An 18,083-nucleotide genomic window follows, 5' to 3' on the forward strand; every position below is an offset into this window, starting at 1 on the left:
GCTTTCATTAAAAAAAGATCCTTAAATCGACTTGAACATCTACTCATAGACTCCAACATAAGTAGTTTATATTGATCAATTAGTCAAACAAAAACGTGATGTTTACTTAAGAAGCTTGAAGACTTTGGCTCAAAAGACAATTGGACAGTGCCTCTTTTTTGAAACTGTGATCAAAATGTAAATAGTCTGACTTTCTAGAGCGTGATCATAACTTTCAGAGAATAAAAACTAATTTAAAGAAAAAACCCCATAGACAACCAGTTCACAAAAGTCACAACTTTATTGCACCTCGATCATTACCTATAGTGTGGTAAGAGCTGCTTTCATTATGAAAGGTCTCTTCCCTGGTCAGAAAAAGTGGTGCCAAATATAGAACCAGCAATGCAAACATGTGAATCGTCCATTCACACATGAGGAAATGTTCCTCTGTGTCGTCCGATGGACTTCAGACTGTGGAGGCTTCTCTTGTACTGTACACACTACAGTGACATAGGGAAGGTCTTTGCATGAAAACAGACAAGTCTCTTATACACAAATGAACTAACACGTTTGCAGATTAATTCTCAGGTTAATATCCACCAACTGATCCGAGTATTAGTAGCACATTAAAGATCTGTCTTTTCTTCTTTAAATTATATATTTATAACATTAAGTCCTATAGTTTTTTTTATAGCCAATTCAAGGCAACATCTCTAGAATGATAAGAAATGCATGGGCAGATCTTTACAGCGTCGCAGGGAAACGGGTAGCACAAGATGGACTGTACAGTCTTCTACAGTGGCGAAGCTTCTCGTTATTACGTTAGTTCATCTACAAATCTGTGCCTGGGTTGGTGCAAGATGGTTTCCATGGTTTCCACACCTGAAATAGTTTGTATAAAACGGTTTCTACAAGATGTACAGGATGCAAAGTGTTCATCAGGGGAGACGGATCAGAGATGAAGATGGGATGCAGGACGTCTGGGTTCCTGAGTCTTTGCCCAGTTTCAATGAGACCAGCATGACTGTCAGAAAATTGCATAGAGATAGAACGTACGAGGGGGAAAAAAGAAAGCGTCGGCATGTGGCAGTCCCATTCGAAACATAGTGCCTCAAAGCAGAACGTGTAACCCTTTTATTCAGTACAGATTTTTATTTTGGAAAGTGGAACGGTTAAATCGGGGAGATTGAGGGCTTCAGAACACTGGACCGGTTATAGATGAGCTACAGAGCTGAATCGCTGCTCAGTACAAAACAACTATTCCCCTTGGAGTTCATCCAACACCTGCAACTTGTACTCTGTGAATGCACCACGTACTGTTTCCGTAAACAACCAGACATGATGAGCATGTCCAACATGTCCTCATCAATGTCCAACATTGATCCATGTATTCGAATCAGAGGAGCATCCTTCCGTGGTGTTAAACATCTCATCTGAAATGGACTTTGACTTTCTTCGGGAACAAAACAAACTAAAAACAGAATTCACCCAAATTATTAATTTCTTTTTACCATTTAAACATGCATACTTTAAAAAGAAGGTGGTCATTGTAAACCCTCATTTCACCAACATTCAGCAGGCGAACGGTGGTCCTTAAAAAACAGACCACATGGCACTGACACAGCAGCAAAACAAAAGAATGGCAGATAAAAGATCATAAAGAAGAAAATTATACAGAAAGCTAAAATAATACAGGGTTAATGAATAAAAACTAATTGATTTTTATCGTTTGGTATATAATCAAGAAAAAAAGGTTACTTCTTTTTGACTTCCAACTTGCTCAGCCCTTGTCTGTAAAAGTAATCCTTTCATTATAAGACAGCTTAAGAGTTCTCGATAATCTTTTGATCTCAAGTCTTAATATGATCATTTCATAGATTTATAGGGCGAGAGACGAGGCCGACGTGAACCTGTGTTAAATACTACATGTACAGGAAAGCTTGAGCCACTTCTATTGTTTATTAAAAGTGGAAACGAGAGGTCAAATGTTACTGGTTGTAAAAAAGTGACATTTCATGTTTTGTTTCGTTTGTTTTTTTTTACTGAGATTTAAGGAGCTTCTGTTAATGTTATCTATGCTGCATTGGGATTGTATGTAAAACTTGAATAGGTAAAATTTTGAAGAAATGTTTTTTTTTGTAAAGATAGAGAAAATGAAGTGAAGTTTGGTATACAGTATTGTCGTCCTGTTTTCCAGTCAGCATGACCTCAAATGCAAGCTAGAACGTCAGCGTCGGACTCCAAAAACCCTCTTCCCTCCAGGTGTTACGGACCACTTGTTCCGCCTGTCCTGAATCTTCTGGAAGATGCTGATGCCGCTTCTCCACTTCTCTTTTTTATAATTTTTGATTTTCTTCACCTAAAATTCAGAACAACAGATAAAGAAGGAGTGAGACGTTGAATAAAAAGGAGTCGTAAGGATGAGCACTGAGATGGAAATGAAAAATAAGATTCAACAGCTTAATGTAAAAACCAAACTGGATACTATCTATTGCATCATATGCATCTGTTTTCATGCATGTCCTTTAACACACCAACTCTGGTCTACTCTAGTCTAACTCTGTGACTTGTGTTTTTTAACTTGTATTAACATCTAGACACTTTACTCTCTGCTGTTCTTTGTATCTAACTTTTTAGTTTTGTATTCTAACTTTGTACTAGCACTCTTGACACTTATTCTTCTTTGACACTTTATTCTTTGTTGACTTTTATCTTGGCTAAATGTCTTAGCATAGTTTGTGCTCTGTGTGCCCTTGAATTGCCCCCCCAGGGACAAATAAAGTTTTTTGAATTTGAATTGAAACCGTTTTCTTTTTTTGTCCTGTACACGTTCTCCTCACCTTCCCACTGTCAAAGTCTTCATCCCACTCATCGATCACAGTGTCACACTGGGCGTTGCGAACATCTTCAGCAGCATCTTTACTAATAGCAGAGACTTCTCCATCCCAGCTGAGGACTAGAAAAGAAAGGGCAAATCCATCACGTTGATGTAATCCTAGTGTATCTGGAGATGACTCAATGTGTTGCTTTCATTGCGTCATAGAGCACTGAGTGGCTCACCGTGGGCTCCGTAGGCTTTATCTGTGGCGCCCCTGAGCAGCTCCTCCACCACCCCGCTGCTCTTTTTTCCATCCCAGGCTGCAGGAGCAGCTTTGGCCGGTTTGTCCTCATCAGCTGCTGGCGCCTGGCTGCGTTTGTAGCCATCCTTCACTTGGCTGTCCCACATCACCACTGCAGCTGGATTTTATGGAGAAAATTTTGTATATGTATAAATTCTGTGTAAATCTGGAAGAATCTCTGTTCACTATATACCATGACTGCAAGTGAGCAGTGTGCTCGTTCAGGATGTACGATCCACAAACCTGCGCTTTGCTTGCCGTTCTCAGAGCTGATCTTTTTGGAAGGGGGCTCCTCTGCTGCTGCTGCTGCTTCTTCAGTCTCCTGGTTCTTTCCATCCGAGCATCGCCTGCTCTCCTCCCACAGCCCCACCTCTTCTTTAAGCCTCTTCTTTTTCTTTGTCTTGAGTTTCTTTTTAGAAACGGTCAAATTTGCTGTATCGTTCTCTACGGCTGCGGCTTTCACCTCCGAAGAGCTGCTGGGTGACAGGAAAGGAAAGTTGGAAAGTGTGAGAGTTTCTACAAGTGTCGGAAAGTTACACAAGAGCAAACAGGTAGTTATAGAAATAAACGTGTGCCTCTATGCCCAACCATGAGCTCAGTAACATCAACTGTAAACAGCTATGAAGACTGATGGAAAATAAAAAGATACCTTTGTGATGCAGAGCGTGCAGAGGTTGTTTCCTGCACAGGCTCCACTGCTTGCAGTTTTCTCTTCTTCTTTTTCTTTTTTAACTTCACAGAGTCCTTCCCCTGCTCTTCCTGGTTTGACTCGCACTGCACTGTGGGACTCGTTGCATCTAAATGAGGTTTTTGCCGAGTCTGTTCTTTATCCTGGTCGGACGTGAGACTCCAAATGCCGCCCTGACACCAATCCTCTTCCTGGTGTGATGTGTCCAGGTGAGACGACACGCACTCCCTCTCCGTCACTTTCTCTCCATCCTCGATCTCCCTCTTCCGCTTTTTCTTCCTCTTCTTCCGCTTCTTCTCGCTCACCGATTCCGCGAGGTGAGTTTGTGTCACTTGACCAGCAGCTGGGGATGTCGCTGGTTCGGCTTCAGCCTCCACCTCAGAATGCCGCCTCTTCTTTTTCTTCCTCTTCTTCCTCTTTTGATCCGACGGGCTGTTGAGGTCCGGTTCTTCCGCTGGGCCGCTCGGGTTGTTGGAAGACTTGGGGCTGGCACTGTGAAGCCCGTTTGTTTTAGGAGAAAGGCTGGCGTTTGGTTTTTGCAGTGTAGAAAGAAGGGACTGTTTCGGTTTGAAGGATCCACTAGAGCTGGCAAAAGGCTGCGATGATGACTGGACTTTTGGAGAATGGAATGGACCAGCTCTGAGGAGAAAAGATGAGAGGACATCCTGAACTGATCGAATCATTTCCTACATATCGAATACATTTCCAATAACACTGGCTTAATTCTTCTTACCTGTGATTATGAGAAGGTGAGGCATAGGTGAGGGGGTTGAGTTGATTTCGATGCATGGGGTCACTGGACAGCTGGCGAGGCGAATGGGGCGGAGCATCAATGCTGCTCGGGTTCTGGCTGCGAGCCTGCAGTTATCGACATAAATAAAAACTTGGTGGTCTAAAAAAAAAAAATAGCCATGATGTGACAAAAATAAGGAAGAGAATCAAACAAGGAAGAGAAAGATAAAATAAAGGGACGGCAGGAAAAGATGGAGGGAGAAAAAATAAAGAGGAAAGGGTATGGCAGAGAAGAATTAGAAATGTTAGAAAAAAAGGACAAACTAAAGGAAAAGAAGACAAACTAAACAAGTGCTAATATGTGGTTGATTAAACACGCACTGGGAGAATTACGCATTACAAACAGCAGAGAATAAACTGGAGGAGAAGATATTACTTGCCTTGATCTTAACTACTTATTGAAATCAATTGTCAAACAGCAATTTTGGAGTGAGGCATCAGGAAACCAATCATAATCTTTGAGTAAGACAGGAGGTGCTGCTCCTGCTGAGGATGAGACTGAGGTTCACCTTCTTGGCTGACAGGGCCAGCTTCTTGGCAGGCGGAGGCGACATGGTGCTGGTGGCTTCCGACGTGATGTTGTTGAGGGCGGGGGGTTTTAGTTTGGCCGTCTTCTGCTCCTCTGTGCTCTGCGAGCGCTCCACGCTCTTGGCCGGGGACGACGCGGCGTTTGAGCCTTTCCGTGGGGTGGAGGGAGTCTCTCCTACCGGGGCACTTTTAGGGCCCACGGAGTCCTGGGTCAACAAAAACAAAAAAAGAAACACACAGGGAGGGGTTACAGTTCTGCGCATCCAATCAGATGGAAGGATTTTGTAGACGGCATTTGAGGCAACCACACCTCCTTCTCCGTTAATGCACGACAGAATGATTCAAGATAGTGCACTGCAGCGTTTTCCACACAGACGATATCTGATACCTGGGCAGGCTGCCGAAGTACATTTCAGACAATTTTTTATTTAATGTTACTGTTCTTCATAAAATTGCTGATTGTTAGAGTACTACTTAGAGCATAGATCCCCTGCACTGTGTTAGTATACTACCACTGTTCTGTATGTCTTCAAGTCTATCGTTTCTCTTTTAATCCTAAAAGCGTAGCCAGGGATAGTAACCTGCATGTATGTAATCTACGTGCCACGTGTCCTTTTTTCACAAAACAAACATTACCTTCGAGTCAAAGGTGTCGGCAGACGAAGAGTCAGACAAAGACTTGAATGAGGTAGACGCTGCCATGCCTCGGCCTTCGCCGCCTTGCTTTTTATCTCCCTCCGTCCTGCTCGCCCCGTTGTTGGAAGGGGTCGGCGTGCTGCTGCGGGACTGCGCTTGGCTCTGGGGTGGGGGCTTCTTCAGCTTCTTGAAAGGCTCCTCGATGACCGTGGGTCCACCTGGCAGCTTTGGTGGGCCGTTGGAGGACGACGTCCAGGTGGAGATTCTCGGCTGTGGTTGAGAGTTGACCCCGTTCCTGGAAACGGGCAAGCCTAAACCGCCGTCCATGGACTGGATCTTACGCAGTTGTGCAGGTTCAAGTTTCTGAATAAAATAAATAAAAAGAGAATTATATTTACAGCTTCCATCAATCTAAAAACTTTTCATGCACTTTGAGCTAATTGAATGTCCAACAGTGTGCTGGTTGCCGTTCGTCTCGTACCTTTGTAACCTGCGGGGAGGACAGCGGCCCGTTCAAGTTGGCCCTCTTTATCTGTTCAGACGACACGCTATTCTTCCCTTGATGCAACATGCTTTGCTTAGTTGTCTGCCCTTCTGCATTCTTCCTCGTTTCAGGGATCCTTTAAAATACAAGAAAAAAAGAAAAGAAAAAAAGGTCATGTTTATTTCATTGCACGGACAGGAAAAGCAGAAACCCTTTGGTGGATCACCTGCACGAAGTCTTACCTCAGGTAGAAAAGCACGTAGGCCTGCTGGTTCAACACCACTTTGATGTTGCTGGAGTGCACCATTGAATCATTCATTTGGTACCATTGGCCGTTGCTTGCCTGAGAGAAAAATAGGAACAGATACCATTTTAGAATAGAGCAGAAGGCAACAAGACTCCCTTTGAGCTGAGGCTTTAACTTTGTTTAGCTTGAATTCAGTAGGCGCTCAACAGTAACAGGCACACCATTTGATTTAAAGTTGTACTGATGTTTCCCACACAACTATAGCTGTTAAACAACAGACAACAGGTAGATGGTTGTTTATCCTCTGGCTGTAGTTAACAATCACAGTCAATGTTCCACATCAATAATAAGCACTGCTTTACAATAATAATGTGTTCAAAGGACATTTCAGACTATTAAAAATACACTACCAAGAATTCTGGGTAACCAATGCTATTGATTATCACAATGTGCAATCCAGATCCCTGACATCAGCTGCATGTCACGCCCTCCAACCAGCCAAAGAAACACATTTTCTTGTGATTTTAATGCACCTGTATGGTCTGGAGTTCGACAAAGTAACAATATTGTGAAAAGTAGAAATGGACAACAAATGTCTGTTTGTGGAATGGGGGTCGATCATATCTGACGTGTTTATGGGAGTTGGAAATGAAAAACGCAGACTGGCTTACGCCCCCCGCAGACGGGCAGATGTGTTGCTCAAGTTGACCATTTTTAATGAAGGATTGTGTGCTGCAGTTTAATGCAGTCATCTATTGATGGAGATAAATAAATCATTGTTACCACCAACGGGACCCGGGATGTCAGTACACTGATCCGCCTGCTCTTTAATCATTGTTTTATTGAATATTTTTCTACACTTATATTTTTATCTTTTTTAAATTTTTTGCACTGTGACTTTCTTCTGCTATCCTGCTGTAACGCTGTAAATTACTTATCTTTTGCTCTCAATATCAGCTGCTTCTTCAGCAATACACCAAAGGCCTGCTGATACATAGTCTAATTATAATTAGACTACAAGCGTATGATAAATAAAACCAAAATACTTCCCATTGTAAAAGTCAATCCCTCGGATAATTCTAAATGCTTATGTAGATTTGGTAAATAGAGATTGGACAACCCAACAATCATCTTAGAGCTAACATTGTGAGGGGGGAAAGGCAGGTTTGTGCTGAGCTGATGTTTTCTACATAAAAAAAAAAGAAGCTCTTAACATCCATCCCTTCATTCAGGATCATCCACACAGCAAAGAAGTTCCTTTTCCAATCACGCACAATGTTAGTGGACATGATGACACCATCAGTAACATCTTACCTTGACATAGCAGTAGTAGTGGCCAGCATGACAACTGTAGCCAGAGTGTACGAGGACGGCATAGAGGCCGTACATGACGGGATCTCCTGAGCTCTGAGACATGTACGGGCGGATGTTCAGAAATTCTGGATAACCAACATCCTGTTTATGAAAAAAAAGAAAGAAAAAGGAACACTGAAGTATGAGATCACTGAACTATATGAAACAGCTCTTCTGTCGCGCTAATAGAGCGAGAAAACGGTGTTCACCTTCGTTATCTTTCCTCCGCTGAAGTTTGCAAACCTCTTCAGTGAGAGGGTCAGTACATTGGATGTTCGATGGACTGTAAAACGCTTCGTCGCTGGCACTTTCTTTTTGCACCTAAAGAGGAAAAAAAAAAAAAAGGAGTCATGATAGGTCAGGGAAAATGGACGTCTCATGTAAGTAGATGTTACTGTGAGGAGAGTAAAAAAGATCTATCGCCATGTCCTGCAGATTCTCTTAAAGTGGAGGGATGTTGTCAGACTAGATCAATGGGACTCACTTGGCACACATGTAGGCATTCTCTCCACTGAGTACATCGGGCTTTACAAACAGTTCCAGGGCTCGCACGATGTTCGCTGCTTGCTGAGAAACAAAACAGAAACACTCAAGTGACGCTGAAGCAGGTTTGAAATATACACAACACATTACTGAAGTCATGATGCTTACCCGAATCTCTACAGCAATGTCCAGGTAGGGGTCATACGTGTCCGACACACTTTTACAAATCGAGCATTTCACTGAAACGCAAAAAGACATTTATATTTCTACTGGTTTTTCCACGTTATTCAGTGTATACACTTTACACTGTGTGTGCAAAGGGCATGTAAGGACTATTAAACAACATGTAGCTGTGTGAGCAAATCGATTTTCTTGACATTAACATCAGTCTCATCTAGTCTCTGCTAGGTAAAAAACGACAATGTAATCATAAAAGCTACAAATGAGGAAATGAGTGAATGTGCACTCCTCAAGACGAAATCTTTTCAACGTTTTTTAAATTAATTTAATTAAAAAAAAAAATAAAAAAAAAAGTCAATACCTCTGGACCTGAGGTAACCTCCAAAGATCTGATGAACCAGTGTTGTGGCCTGGGTCTGTCTGTCAAGCCTTCAGAAAGCAAAAATGTAAATCAAAGGAATATACATGTTAAACACAGCCGTACTTTTAAAATGACATCACAGTAAAGTCCACAATGACAGAGTCGTACTTCGGGTAACCATTCAGACAGGCTTTCTGCATGGCATCGATGGTGTAGCGCAAGAATTCATGGGCGTCCTCCTGGCTCCCAAAGCGAAAGTGTCGGGCAATTTCTGCAGGTAGACAAAAAAAACAAAAAAACAGTGTTAGGTGTGTTAGTGAATTAATGGGGATAATGTACAGCATACATGAGGGCCCTTACAGGCTTTAAGCACATGTGCAGAGTACAGAATGATGATCAGTAAATGTGCTTTATTTAAAAGTAAGACGTCAGATATGCTGTTGGACAATGACTCAATAAGAGCTTACAGTCACTCAGTGACTTCAGCAGACTCATCTATAAATGGAGTGTAAACCCTTCGACTCGACAGTGATTATCCTAATGGAAACAAAGGGGAAAGCATGAGCTGGTTAATTACATTGTGGTCATCATCGCCACGTTCCCGGCATAGCATCCCTGCACGGCCGTGAGTCACCACTGAGTGGGAAAGTGGAATAAGACACCACACTATTCTGTAGAAGATATTAAAAACTGTGGTTGTGTTTTTTTATTTGCTCTGCGAGACCCGAGTGACATCCTGGAGACATTTCAGGATGAGTCGCAGCAAGAGCTTTAGATATTAGTCGGACGATTTGTGTTGTGTTAAAAGGAACAAATGGCTGTTTTTCATTGGATCTTTCCTGGCTGTAGATGCTCGTTCCTATCTGCTGTAATAGAGTAGGGGGGTGGGGGGTTGAAAAGAGAGGAAAAAACAATTGGACTGTACATTTTTTGTGCTAAAGCTGCTCCTCTCAGCCCGCAGTCACAAGGAGACAGAGAGGGCATTAGGGAAGGAGGGGGGGAGGGAGAGGCAGAAAAAGAGGTGCAGGAGGTGGAGACATGATTGCAGCAGCACATAAGGAAGCAGCAGGCAGGAGGCCGGCTGAAAGGAAGGGGGGGGCAGTAATGGACAGTGAGCTTACAGCACAGTACCTCAGCATGTCAAGGTGTCGCTCACACCTCATCTATACTCTCGACATGGTTTTCATTGACAGCCCTGCGGTCTGTCCGCTCCACTTTCAGAGTGCAGTAACTGGCACGTGACGCTCACGTGACCACTGTTGCGTCATCATGCCTGAGGCAGTGTTCACTCTGAGCGTCAGGTGTCGGAGGCTCCTGACACTTGACTGTTCAGATGCAATGACGCAGAGCTCAAGGAGGATGGAGAGCTTACTTTTCAGATCTCTGATGAAGGAGACAGGCTTGATGGCGTTGCCCGTGTTGGCGAAGGCTTGGATGATGTGGTTCTGCATTACACAGATCATACAGAAGCCTGACTGGTGACCTGAAACACACACACACCACAACATTAGAATCAGACCAGCTGTATGCAGGCCTGTGTATGAGGGCCATGCTTTCAAACCATTCTGATGCAGTCAGAAGAAAGTGAAGATAACCATCAGCTACTCTGGGGACAATTTCTGCCAATTAAGTGGAGAAAGAAGGAAAAAAAAAAAAAAAAAAAGTTTTCTGGGATTTATTTTCGATTTAAAAAGGAACATGATGCAAACAGATGTTCTGTAAAACATTGAGGACAACAGAAAATGTGTTAAAGCTAATATAATATCACTATCCCAATTTTGCACATTGTTATCTCATTGCTTTTTTTCCCCTCAAATCGTGCCGGCCTTGTTTGACTTTCAGATAGCTGAAACATAAGAGAGCCGTTGCACCAACATCTTGTTCTTCTTCCATTTTTAAATGCGGGTATTGTTACGCAAGAATGCGTGAAAAAGAAGCGTAATAAGCATTCAGTCGAGGACACAGTATGGAACAATTACATGTCACATCTGTTTATCGTTCAAAGACACTTTTTATTGTTTCTTCTTCTCTAAGTTGGTCATGTTGATCTCAAGCTAAGCGGCTGTGGTTCCTGTGTTATCTCAGTTATTATATCGCAGGTAGACCGTCTGTAACTACAAATGTGAAACGTCTACTTGTACCAGAACAAACTACTGTGCTGCCACCTGCTGGCATGGAGAGTCTTTTCCAACGCACAAGGCGGTTGGCCGTCGGCTGTAGTGCACTCGCGTGTTCAGGTGAAACTTTTTGGCCAAAACAAAAGAAAAAAAAAAAAAGGTGACGCCACAGTTGGTCTTCGTCGCCTTGGTGCGTCAGGGCCTTAACTATGATGTGGGCAGGATTTATTCAACCGTTTCAAACTGGTCACGTTTCGGCCTCAGGCACAGACAGATGGCCGAGAAGAGGTGGATGCCTGCTGATGCTAAAACAGGAAAATCAGGCTGAAACGTGGACTCGGCTGAAAGGATCGGGTAATGTTGCATTATATTGGAGTTTTCATCCCCACAGGTATAGAAAGTAAATCCTCCATTTTTTAAAGTTACATTTTGAATGAACTAGTTTTTTTAATTAGCGTAGAATTTTGGGGGGCTTTTTTCAGCTCTTATTGAGAGAGACACAGTGGAAAGTGTAGGAAATCGGGGGGGGGGGGGGGGAAGAGAGAGAGAGAGAGAGAGAGAGAGAGAGAGAGAGAGATGAATGACATGCGGGAAAGGGCCTCAGGATGGAGTCGAACCCGGGCTGCCTGGGTGAGGACTATAGCCTCAATAAATGGTAATGCGTGCACTGCGACGCCCCCAAACTAACGGGACTTTTGAACAAGTATAATATTCTTATACTTTCTAAACCTGCATGTTAACCTAAAGCGCTGAAGCTTCGAGGTCAGTGAGTTCTTTTCTACTGCTGAGTGAAGGCAGAGAGGCCGAGCGAAGCAGCTGTCTATGTTGTTCTTCTTCAGCTGCTTTGGTTTGCATTCTGCAGAGACACGTGCGAGTGTGAGCAGAAAGGGCTTACAGTAGTCACTTTCACTTACTCTACAGTTTCAAACCATGTGGATGTGCACTGGTTAGGTGAAGTGAACCAGAGTGTACATGCTGGGAGCGTTTAAGAGCAGCCTTCAAGTACTCACAGGCACGGCTGTGCTCCTTGGAGAGTAAGTAGTTGGCAAGTGGTGGGGTGTAGGTGAGACACTGCACTGTGGAGTTGAGGAAGCAGGTGTTCCCGAGGTTGTGGAGGCCGGCTCCCACCCTGTACACGCGCTCCCATTTAAGGGTGAGCTTGTTCCCTGGAAAGAGCATCTTCTGGGGGGCCGGGATCCCATCGCTCTGGCCGCCGACCACGTTCTCAGAGACTGAAGGAGGAGTGCAGTCAGTTTGTGTCATTATCAAAAACAGAACTTTTAAGGAAAGCACGGCTTCTATTAGACATCACAACATGAAAATGTTTCAGTGCGGTTTCAGAGCTTACCTTGCCTCTTTATCTGAGCCGGCTCTGCAGCCTTCTGGCCCGTAGCGCCCTCGTTCCTGGGGTTGAGGATCACATACTTGTTCTTCAGGCTGTCCAGCTGATAGGAGAAACCCTTGCTGGCAGGCTCAAACTCTATCTTCTGCAAAAGGACCTTCTTGGCAGAAGAGGCCAAGAGTTTGTTGAGGTCACCCTCATCACCCGTCTCCTTTCGGCCAGGTTTCAAAGCCTCTTTAAGTTTATCGACTATCGGCATTGTTGGAACATCACTGTGGAGAGAGTCGGATTGATCGTCATTAACAGTGCTCATTTGGCCGCTGTTATTTGAGGTCGACACCCTATACATCATCTGAGAGTACTTCTGCCAGGAAGGACTCCCTTGAAAAACGACATCCTGTATCTCAACAATGAGATTATTTTCCTGGTTGTTTAGGTTTAGGTTGTTGGAATATCAGGTAATGTCATAAAAGCATTTAGTGTCCCAGTCTCACACTATGACGTGTAAACCCCTCCAATAATCCACGTATTTCTCCGTCTCAAACAGGAGCCAAAACAACAATAACATGCTCGGGTCACCGACGACAGCGGCTGTTCAAGAGTGAAGAAGAAGAACTACTCAAGGTCATTTTTATAACAAACATGTGTGCTGCTAGTTTAACTGTACTCGTCAAAGAGGGCAAACTGCTGCTGAAATCAGGCCATACAACAATGATATTCATCATACTGCGCCCACATAGAGATGCACCAATTCAACATCTGCACTGGCACATCTGCAATGCCACATGATCAGATGTTTATCTGTTGTGTCATATCAAGTTTTTTTTTTTAAATTGGGTACAGGAAGTTACCTAAAAGAAAAACACAGGTCAGAACTGAACAGGGGATGAGTGTGTTTAAGTTTGCCGCTTTCTTCACTTGGAGCGAGTTACAAAAAGAGCTGAAACATGACACAAGCTAAATGTCATTGGATGATTTTAAGAGGCTGTTTAAAAAAAAAAAAAACAACTCTAGCTGTAGATGTTCTCCCTGATGCGTTTGTGGGCGGGCTTGTCAAACATTTGCTGTTTAAGTTTGTTATGCATATCTCTTCATGTCCGATGTATTTTCTTGTAATTGTATGTTTGGCTGCTCGATGCATCTGTGAAGCTTATCAGAGCTCCAGTGTGCATATTAGATCTCTGCAGTTTGAATCCCCCCCCCCCTAAAATCAGTCCCTGGCTCTTTTAACTGTGTATGAATGTTTCCGTTTGTGTGTGTTCACGTGTGATTGTCTCTTTTAAATAGGTTCTGTAAGCACTCTGTACTACTGACCTGAAAGTGCTCTACAAATAAAGCATTACATCATTATATCATCCAATCCATCAGTGAAATAATCATCATGTTAGCGGCTGATACAAGCTGTCGGTACATCTCGCGGTCACATACGTGGCTCCAGCAGAGACAGAAGCACTGAGTGCATCTCAGGAGCCAGCTGGGTCTTGGCAGCTGTCCTCACAGTTATGCAAGATATTAGACATTGGCAACAGGGTGGGGGCGGATGGTGGGTGGTAGGGGTGTATGAGGCAGGAGAGGACGAGCATGGAGAGCGCATGAGGTGTGAACAGCTGCTGTTAACCGTCAGGTCAAAATCATATCAGCCAGCATTCATGTTTTCATTGTTTCTTCCACTAACGCGTTTCGTTACTTCTGTACATCATCATATTCCAACGAGCATTTCTGTAAAGATGAAGAAAAATCAACAAATACGGCTTTAAAAAAAAACAGAAAACAAGTGCACAGGCTCTCTGCTGTCCCTTTAAATACTGCCTTGCTGAGTGCACTAAAACCATTACAGTGAAGACAACATTTCCACACACTGACAGGGAAGAGTAAGCAGAAGGAAAGATTTCTGATGCGAGTTTCATTCCCACAAAAAGCTCAAACGCTGACTGATTAACCAATCATCCATTCTCCCATCACCTCTGTTTTCTCTGACTGCAGCCGAGGTCGTCACAGGCACACATCGCCCCCAATTCAAGTAAGCGCGTTACAATTATGTAGATGTCCGAGCTACCACTCTTTAAAAACAGCGGCGGCGTGTAGTGCCACGAGAGTGCTGCTCATCAGAGTGGGCAGTGACGTCAGAAAGAGGGAAGGAGGGCTCAACATGCATTGTATGCAGCACAAGGGCACGCTGACCTTCACGTGCTGCTGATACGAGAGCCACACAGCAGCAGCCTGCAGGGACACAACAAACCGCAGTGATGCAACGACAATGTTGATACACCGACCACAACGCATGAATGACACCCGGTGACCGTGTTGCATGAGGCACAGAGCTACTCTCTGTAGTGTGATAGCTTGTTTATGGAACGTTTGATTAGATGTTAGGAAGTCTGAAAAGATGTTACGAATGGATGTTTGATGTATATGCAGTGATATCCCTGTACACGCCCCTCATTGATGAACTTGAATGACTTACAGCAGTTATATAAATTAATTATAATCTGCTGCTGGCCTCATCTTTTGGAAGAAATCCTTTTACAAACATCACTGCATTCCTTTTAAACTAATAGAGATACATTTAATAACACAATCACATGCGAAACAGCAGCCAAAATACTGCTGATTTACTACACTGCTCATAAATAATGGAGTCTGTAGTGTAGCCGAGTGTTGTTTCTTATATAATATTAAATTCGTAAATTAGATTTTATATAAGAAACAACCTGTAAAAACGGTCATGTTGATTCTAGTGAAGCTGTACGACCTCTTGAATCTTAAACATCAGAATTGGATGTTAATGAATTGTTTCATTAAACTGTTTGTGTTTGTGGATCTGTTAGTCTGAAGTAAACAAACGTCTCTTTTCTGTTTGTATTGGTCTCCCTTGTGAGAATAAACAGGAAATGGACTTGAGCTTGTGTGGCGCTCCTCTCACATTTAACTCACACACTGATGGCAGAGGCTGCTGTGTAAAGTGACCGTCAGAACTAAATCGCCCCCGTCACACACGACACCGAGCAGCGGGAGCAACTTGAGGTTAAGGCCCTGGCACGCCAAGCAGACCACTAAGAACGAGTAGCGACGGAGGCTGCTTGTGGCGTCGGCGCACGACTTCGTCGAGCACAAGAACAAACTGCAAGAACTACAGCCGACGGCCAACCACGACTGACGTTTAGCGCATGCGTGAGAGGAAATAACTGTAAGTGCCAGCAGGTGGCAGTAATCTGTAATTGTCATTCCAAAAAGGTGAATCCGGAAGAAGGATGAAGAAGAATGCTGATTTATTTTTTTAAATGGCTGTCACTCACCACTTGTAATAGTGACCCTACTTCTAATCGAAATTGACAACCAATTCAACATGCGACATGGGCCAAAAAAAGGCAAACTGGCGCCGACTAGAGCTTGACACAGCGCAAAAACTCAGTCGACGAGCGTTTGGTGTGCCAGGGCCTTTAAGTGCCTTGCCTAAGGATACATCGGAAACGTCGCTGCAGAAGCTGGGGATCAAACCGTCAACCTACCTAATACTCGTGTGTATGTTCACAGTGCACGCCACCACAAAGAAATTAAATGACCCTATAGTCAGAAACTATCCTGCAGCTGTATTTTGCAGTGCAGTTGCACTCTTGGGATGGATGGGAAAGTTCAAGTTCTCTTTCGTTCCTTGATCATGTTGTCAGTCGAGCCCAGCCAAACGCAACACATTAAAGAGACTCTAGAAAGGCTTCATTTGGAACCACTTATCTTCAGTAATTTACTAGTATGGCAGCTAAATACCTACCCATCCTCAATGACCACAAAAAAATGAGAATTTGTGAAATACTCAATGAGCTAATCAAAAGACAATGACAAACATTACAATTGAATTAATCATTCATGCTCTCCTTCAAGCTGTAGGGTTTAATATATAAGTTATAATGAGTTCTTCCTCCATTCTGAACCACTTCATATGACAAGGTTTAAATGATGCATCTCAATACCAGGTAAGAAACAAATACTACACTAAAAATGGATTATTGACAGTTTGAGACATAGTTCACCCAGACACTAAACAAATGCATCTAGTAAGACGACTTAGTATTAAATTCCCTGCACAGGCTGTCATTGCTTCTTTTACAACACGGTTTATTAATGACCATTTCACCCGCGCGCTATCTCTCAAGGACTAATTATCACACGAACGTCCGACTTTATGTGAGGCACCTGAAGGCAACGCAGGTTAGCTTCACTACACAAATTCTTCCGTCGAAGCGACTTATTATACAGCGAGATAGCTGTTATTTTATAGCTTTCACTTCAGATAAACATCGCTGTCAAGTGCAGTAGCCGGAGTGTACCAGCTGGAGTCAACACTTCAGGGCCAGTCACCAAGGCTTACATGCTAGGTTGCTAACAAACACCACAGCTAACACAATGTCGACCCAAACGCTCTCAAGTCTGTTGACGAAATATCGACAGTGATTTAACAACCATACTCCAAATAATATTTTAATTGAAGCGGGGTTTCTGCAACCCGCAGTGTCGTTTTGGGTCTTTTTTAACGGTTGAAGGTGGGAGCGGAAAATTAGCCAGCGAGCTTAGCTTAACGTGGCGAAAGCCTCTCTCAATGCTGCAATGTGGGTTAGCTTCTCAGCGACCAGGTAGCTAACAACCTTACCCTGCCACATATTGACAGTTTTTTTTTATCACATAACAATGTAAACATGTGCCAAAGACTATTAAGAATATACAAACAGCGTGTTTTTACTCACCTTACGATCAACAGTCCTAAATCGTTGACAGCACATTGATCTGCTTCCTCAGCTGTAGCTCTCGAGTCTGGTATTTTCGCCCATGCTGCATTATGAAAGGGCGGAGCGGACAATGACTGGCAGGGATAAAGGGCCAATGGGAGTACAGGTCACGCCGAAGCGGTAAGGTTTAGCCAATCAGCGCTTTGAACTAACGTAGCGCTGTCGGTGAGAGATCCACGCCTGACTTCCAGTCAGCGTTACCGCTGTTTACCATTGATGTAACTCTGTGCTGGATGTAATATGTAATGTTAGAACAACTGTTTCTGAATGTAGTTTGGGATTTGTTATTACTTCATCATGGCGCGGACAAACAGCGTCCTCTCGTTAGAAACAGAAATAGATTTTACTGATGAAATCTCCACTACATGTGCCGATTTTACTAAATATTTGATTATAAACATTCCAGTAAATATTCATATCGCCAACTATTGGATTTTGATGTAGTGCCATTGGAGTGACGTGGAGTAGTGTGTAAGCCTATTTTTATTGTGATATAATATTTTTGTAACACTTCTACTTACTGTCATGCTATTATTGTGAATGTTATTCGCCCTGTACTCTCATTAAGGACAATCAAATAATTTTCCATTTTACTGGCATATCTGATGTTTTTAAATGGTTGAATATGGATAGTATCATATCTGTTCACATGCAGAGGCTCGTGAGGTAAAATCCATTTCATGTTTTCTCCACTAGGCGGCAGCAGATCGCTGCGATAGTGTCGCAAAGCAGTAACCGCAGCTTGTACCATCTTCTCATGCAGTCTCTAAAATACGATGATTAAAGAGTGAAAGTTAGACCTGATATTTGGGAGCATTGTGCTGTTTTCTGTCATGCATGCTGTATAACTTATGCTGTCCTCGAACTGAAGTGAAGTCTGCTCCTCCCTCAACACACATCACTTGGTTCAGCTTAAATTGTGATGTTTATTAATGCACTTAAAACAAAAAACATTTTTTTTCTGACTTTGGAATTTTTGATATAAATGTTCAA

At 43.2% G+C, this 18,083-nt stretch overlaps 1 protein-coding gene across 2 annotated transcripts; it reads right to left on the minus strand.

Moving 5' to 3' along the window:
* Window positions 1-261: 261 nt before the first annotated feature.
* usp36 (ubiquitin specific peptidase 36) lies at window positions 262-17,165 on the minus strand. Of its 2 annotated transcripts, none has more exons than XM_079366249.1 (20): window positions 17,049-17,165; window positions 12,316-12,581; window positions 11,978-12,199; window positions 10,223-10,333; window positions 9,019-9,121; window positions 8,851-8,918; window positions 8,478-8,548; window positions 8,311-8,393; window positions 8,036-8,147; window positions 7,788-7,928; window positions 6,469-6,569; window positions 6,224-6,362; window positions 5,743-6,105; window positions 5,088-5,312; window positions 4,520-4,644; window positions 3,748-4,425; window positions 3,342-3,571; window positions 3,040-3,216; window positions 2,820-2,935; window positions 262-2,338 (listed from the first exon to the last, which is right to left on the minus strand). In XM_079366249.1, exons 2-20 carry the CDS (start codon window positions 12,566-12,568, stop codon window positions 2,207-2,209), a joined length of 3,450 nt encoding a protein of 1,149 aa, XP_079222375.1. In that variant the 5' UTR covers window positions 12,569-12,581; window positions 17,049-17,165; the 3' UTR covers window positions 262-2,206. The 2 variants fall into 2 exon arrangements, with proteins under 2 accessions (XP_079222375.1, XP_079222374.1); XM_079366248.1 differs by having other exon boundaries at window positions 3,342-3,574.
* Window positions 17,166-18,083: the final 918 nt, after the last annotated feature.

The sequence above is a fragment of the Symphodus melops genome, assembly GCF_947650265.1.
Source record: "Symphodus melops genome assembly, chromosome: 17".
Taxonomy (NCBI): Eukaryota; Metazoa; Chordata; class Actinopteri; order Labriformes; family Labridae; genus Symphodus; species Symphodus melops.

What these genes read in the sequence shown, in the direction of transcription:
- usp36 (XM_079366248.1), bottom strand. Translation starts at nt 12,568, where the DNA reads ATGCCGATAGTCGATAAACTTAAAGAGGCTTTGAAACCTGGCCGAAAG. An exon ending in AGGTTACCTCAGGTCCAGAG is followed by an intron (nt 8,549 to 8,850) that starts GTATTGACTTTT and finishes TTTGCGTTTCAG; the next exon opens with TGAAATGCTCGATTTGTAAA. An exon ending in AAGACTTTGACAGTGGGAAG is followed by an intron (nt 2,339 to 2,819) that starts GTGAGGAGAACG and finishes TCTGAATTTTAG; the next exon opens with GTGAAGAAAATCAAAAATTA.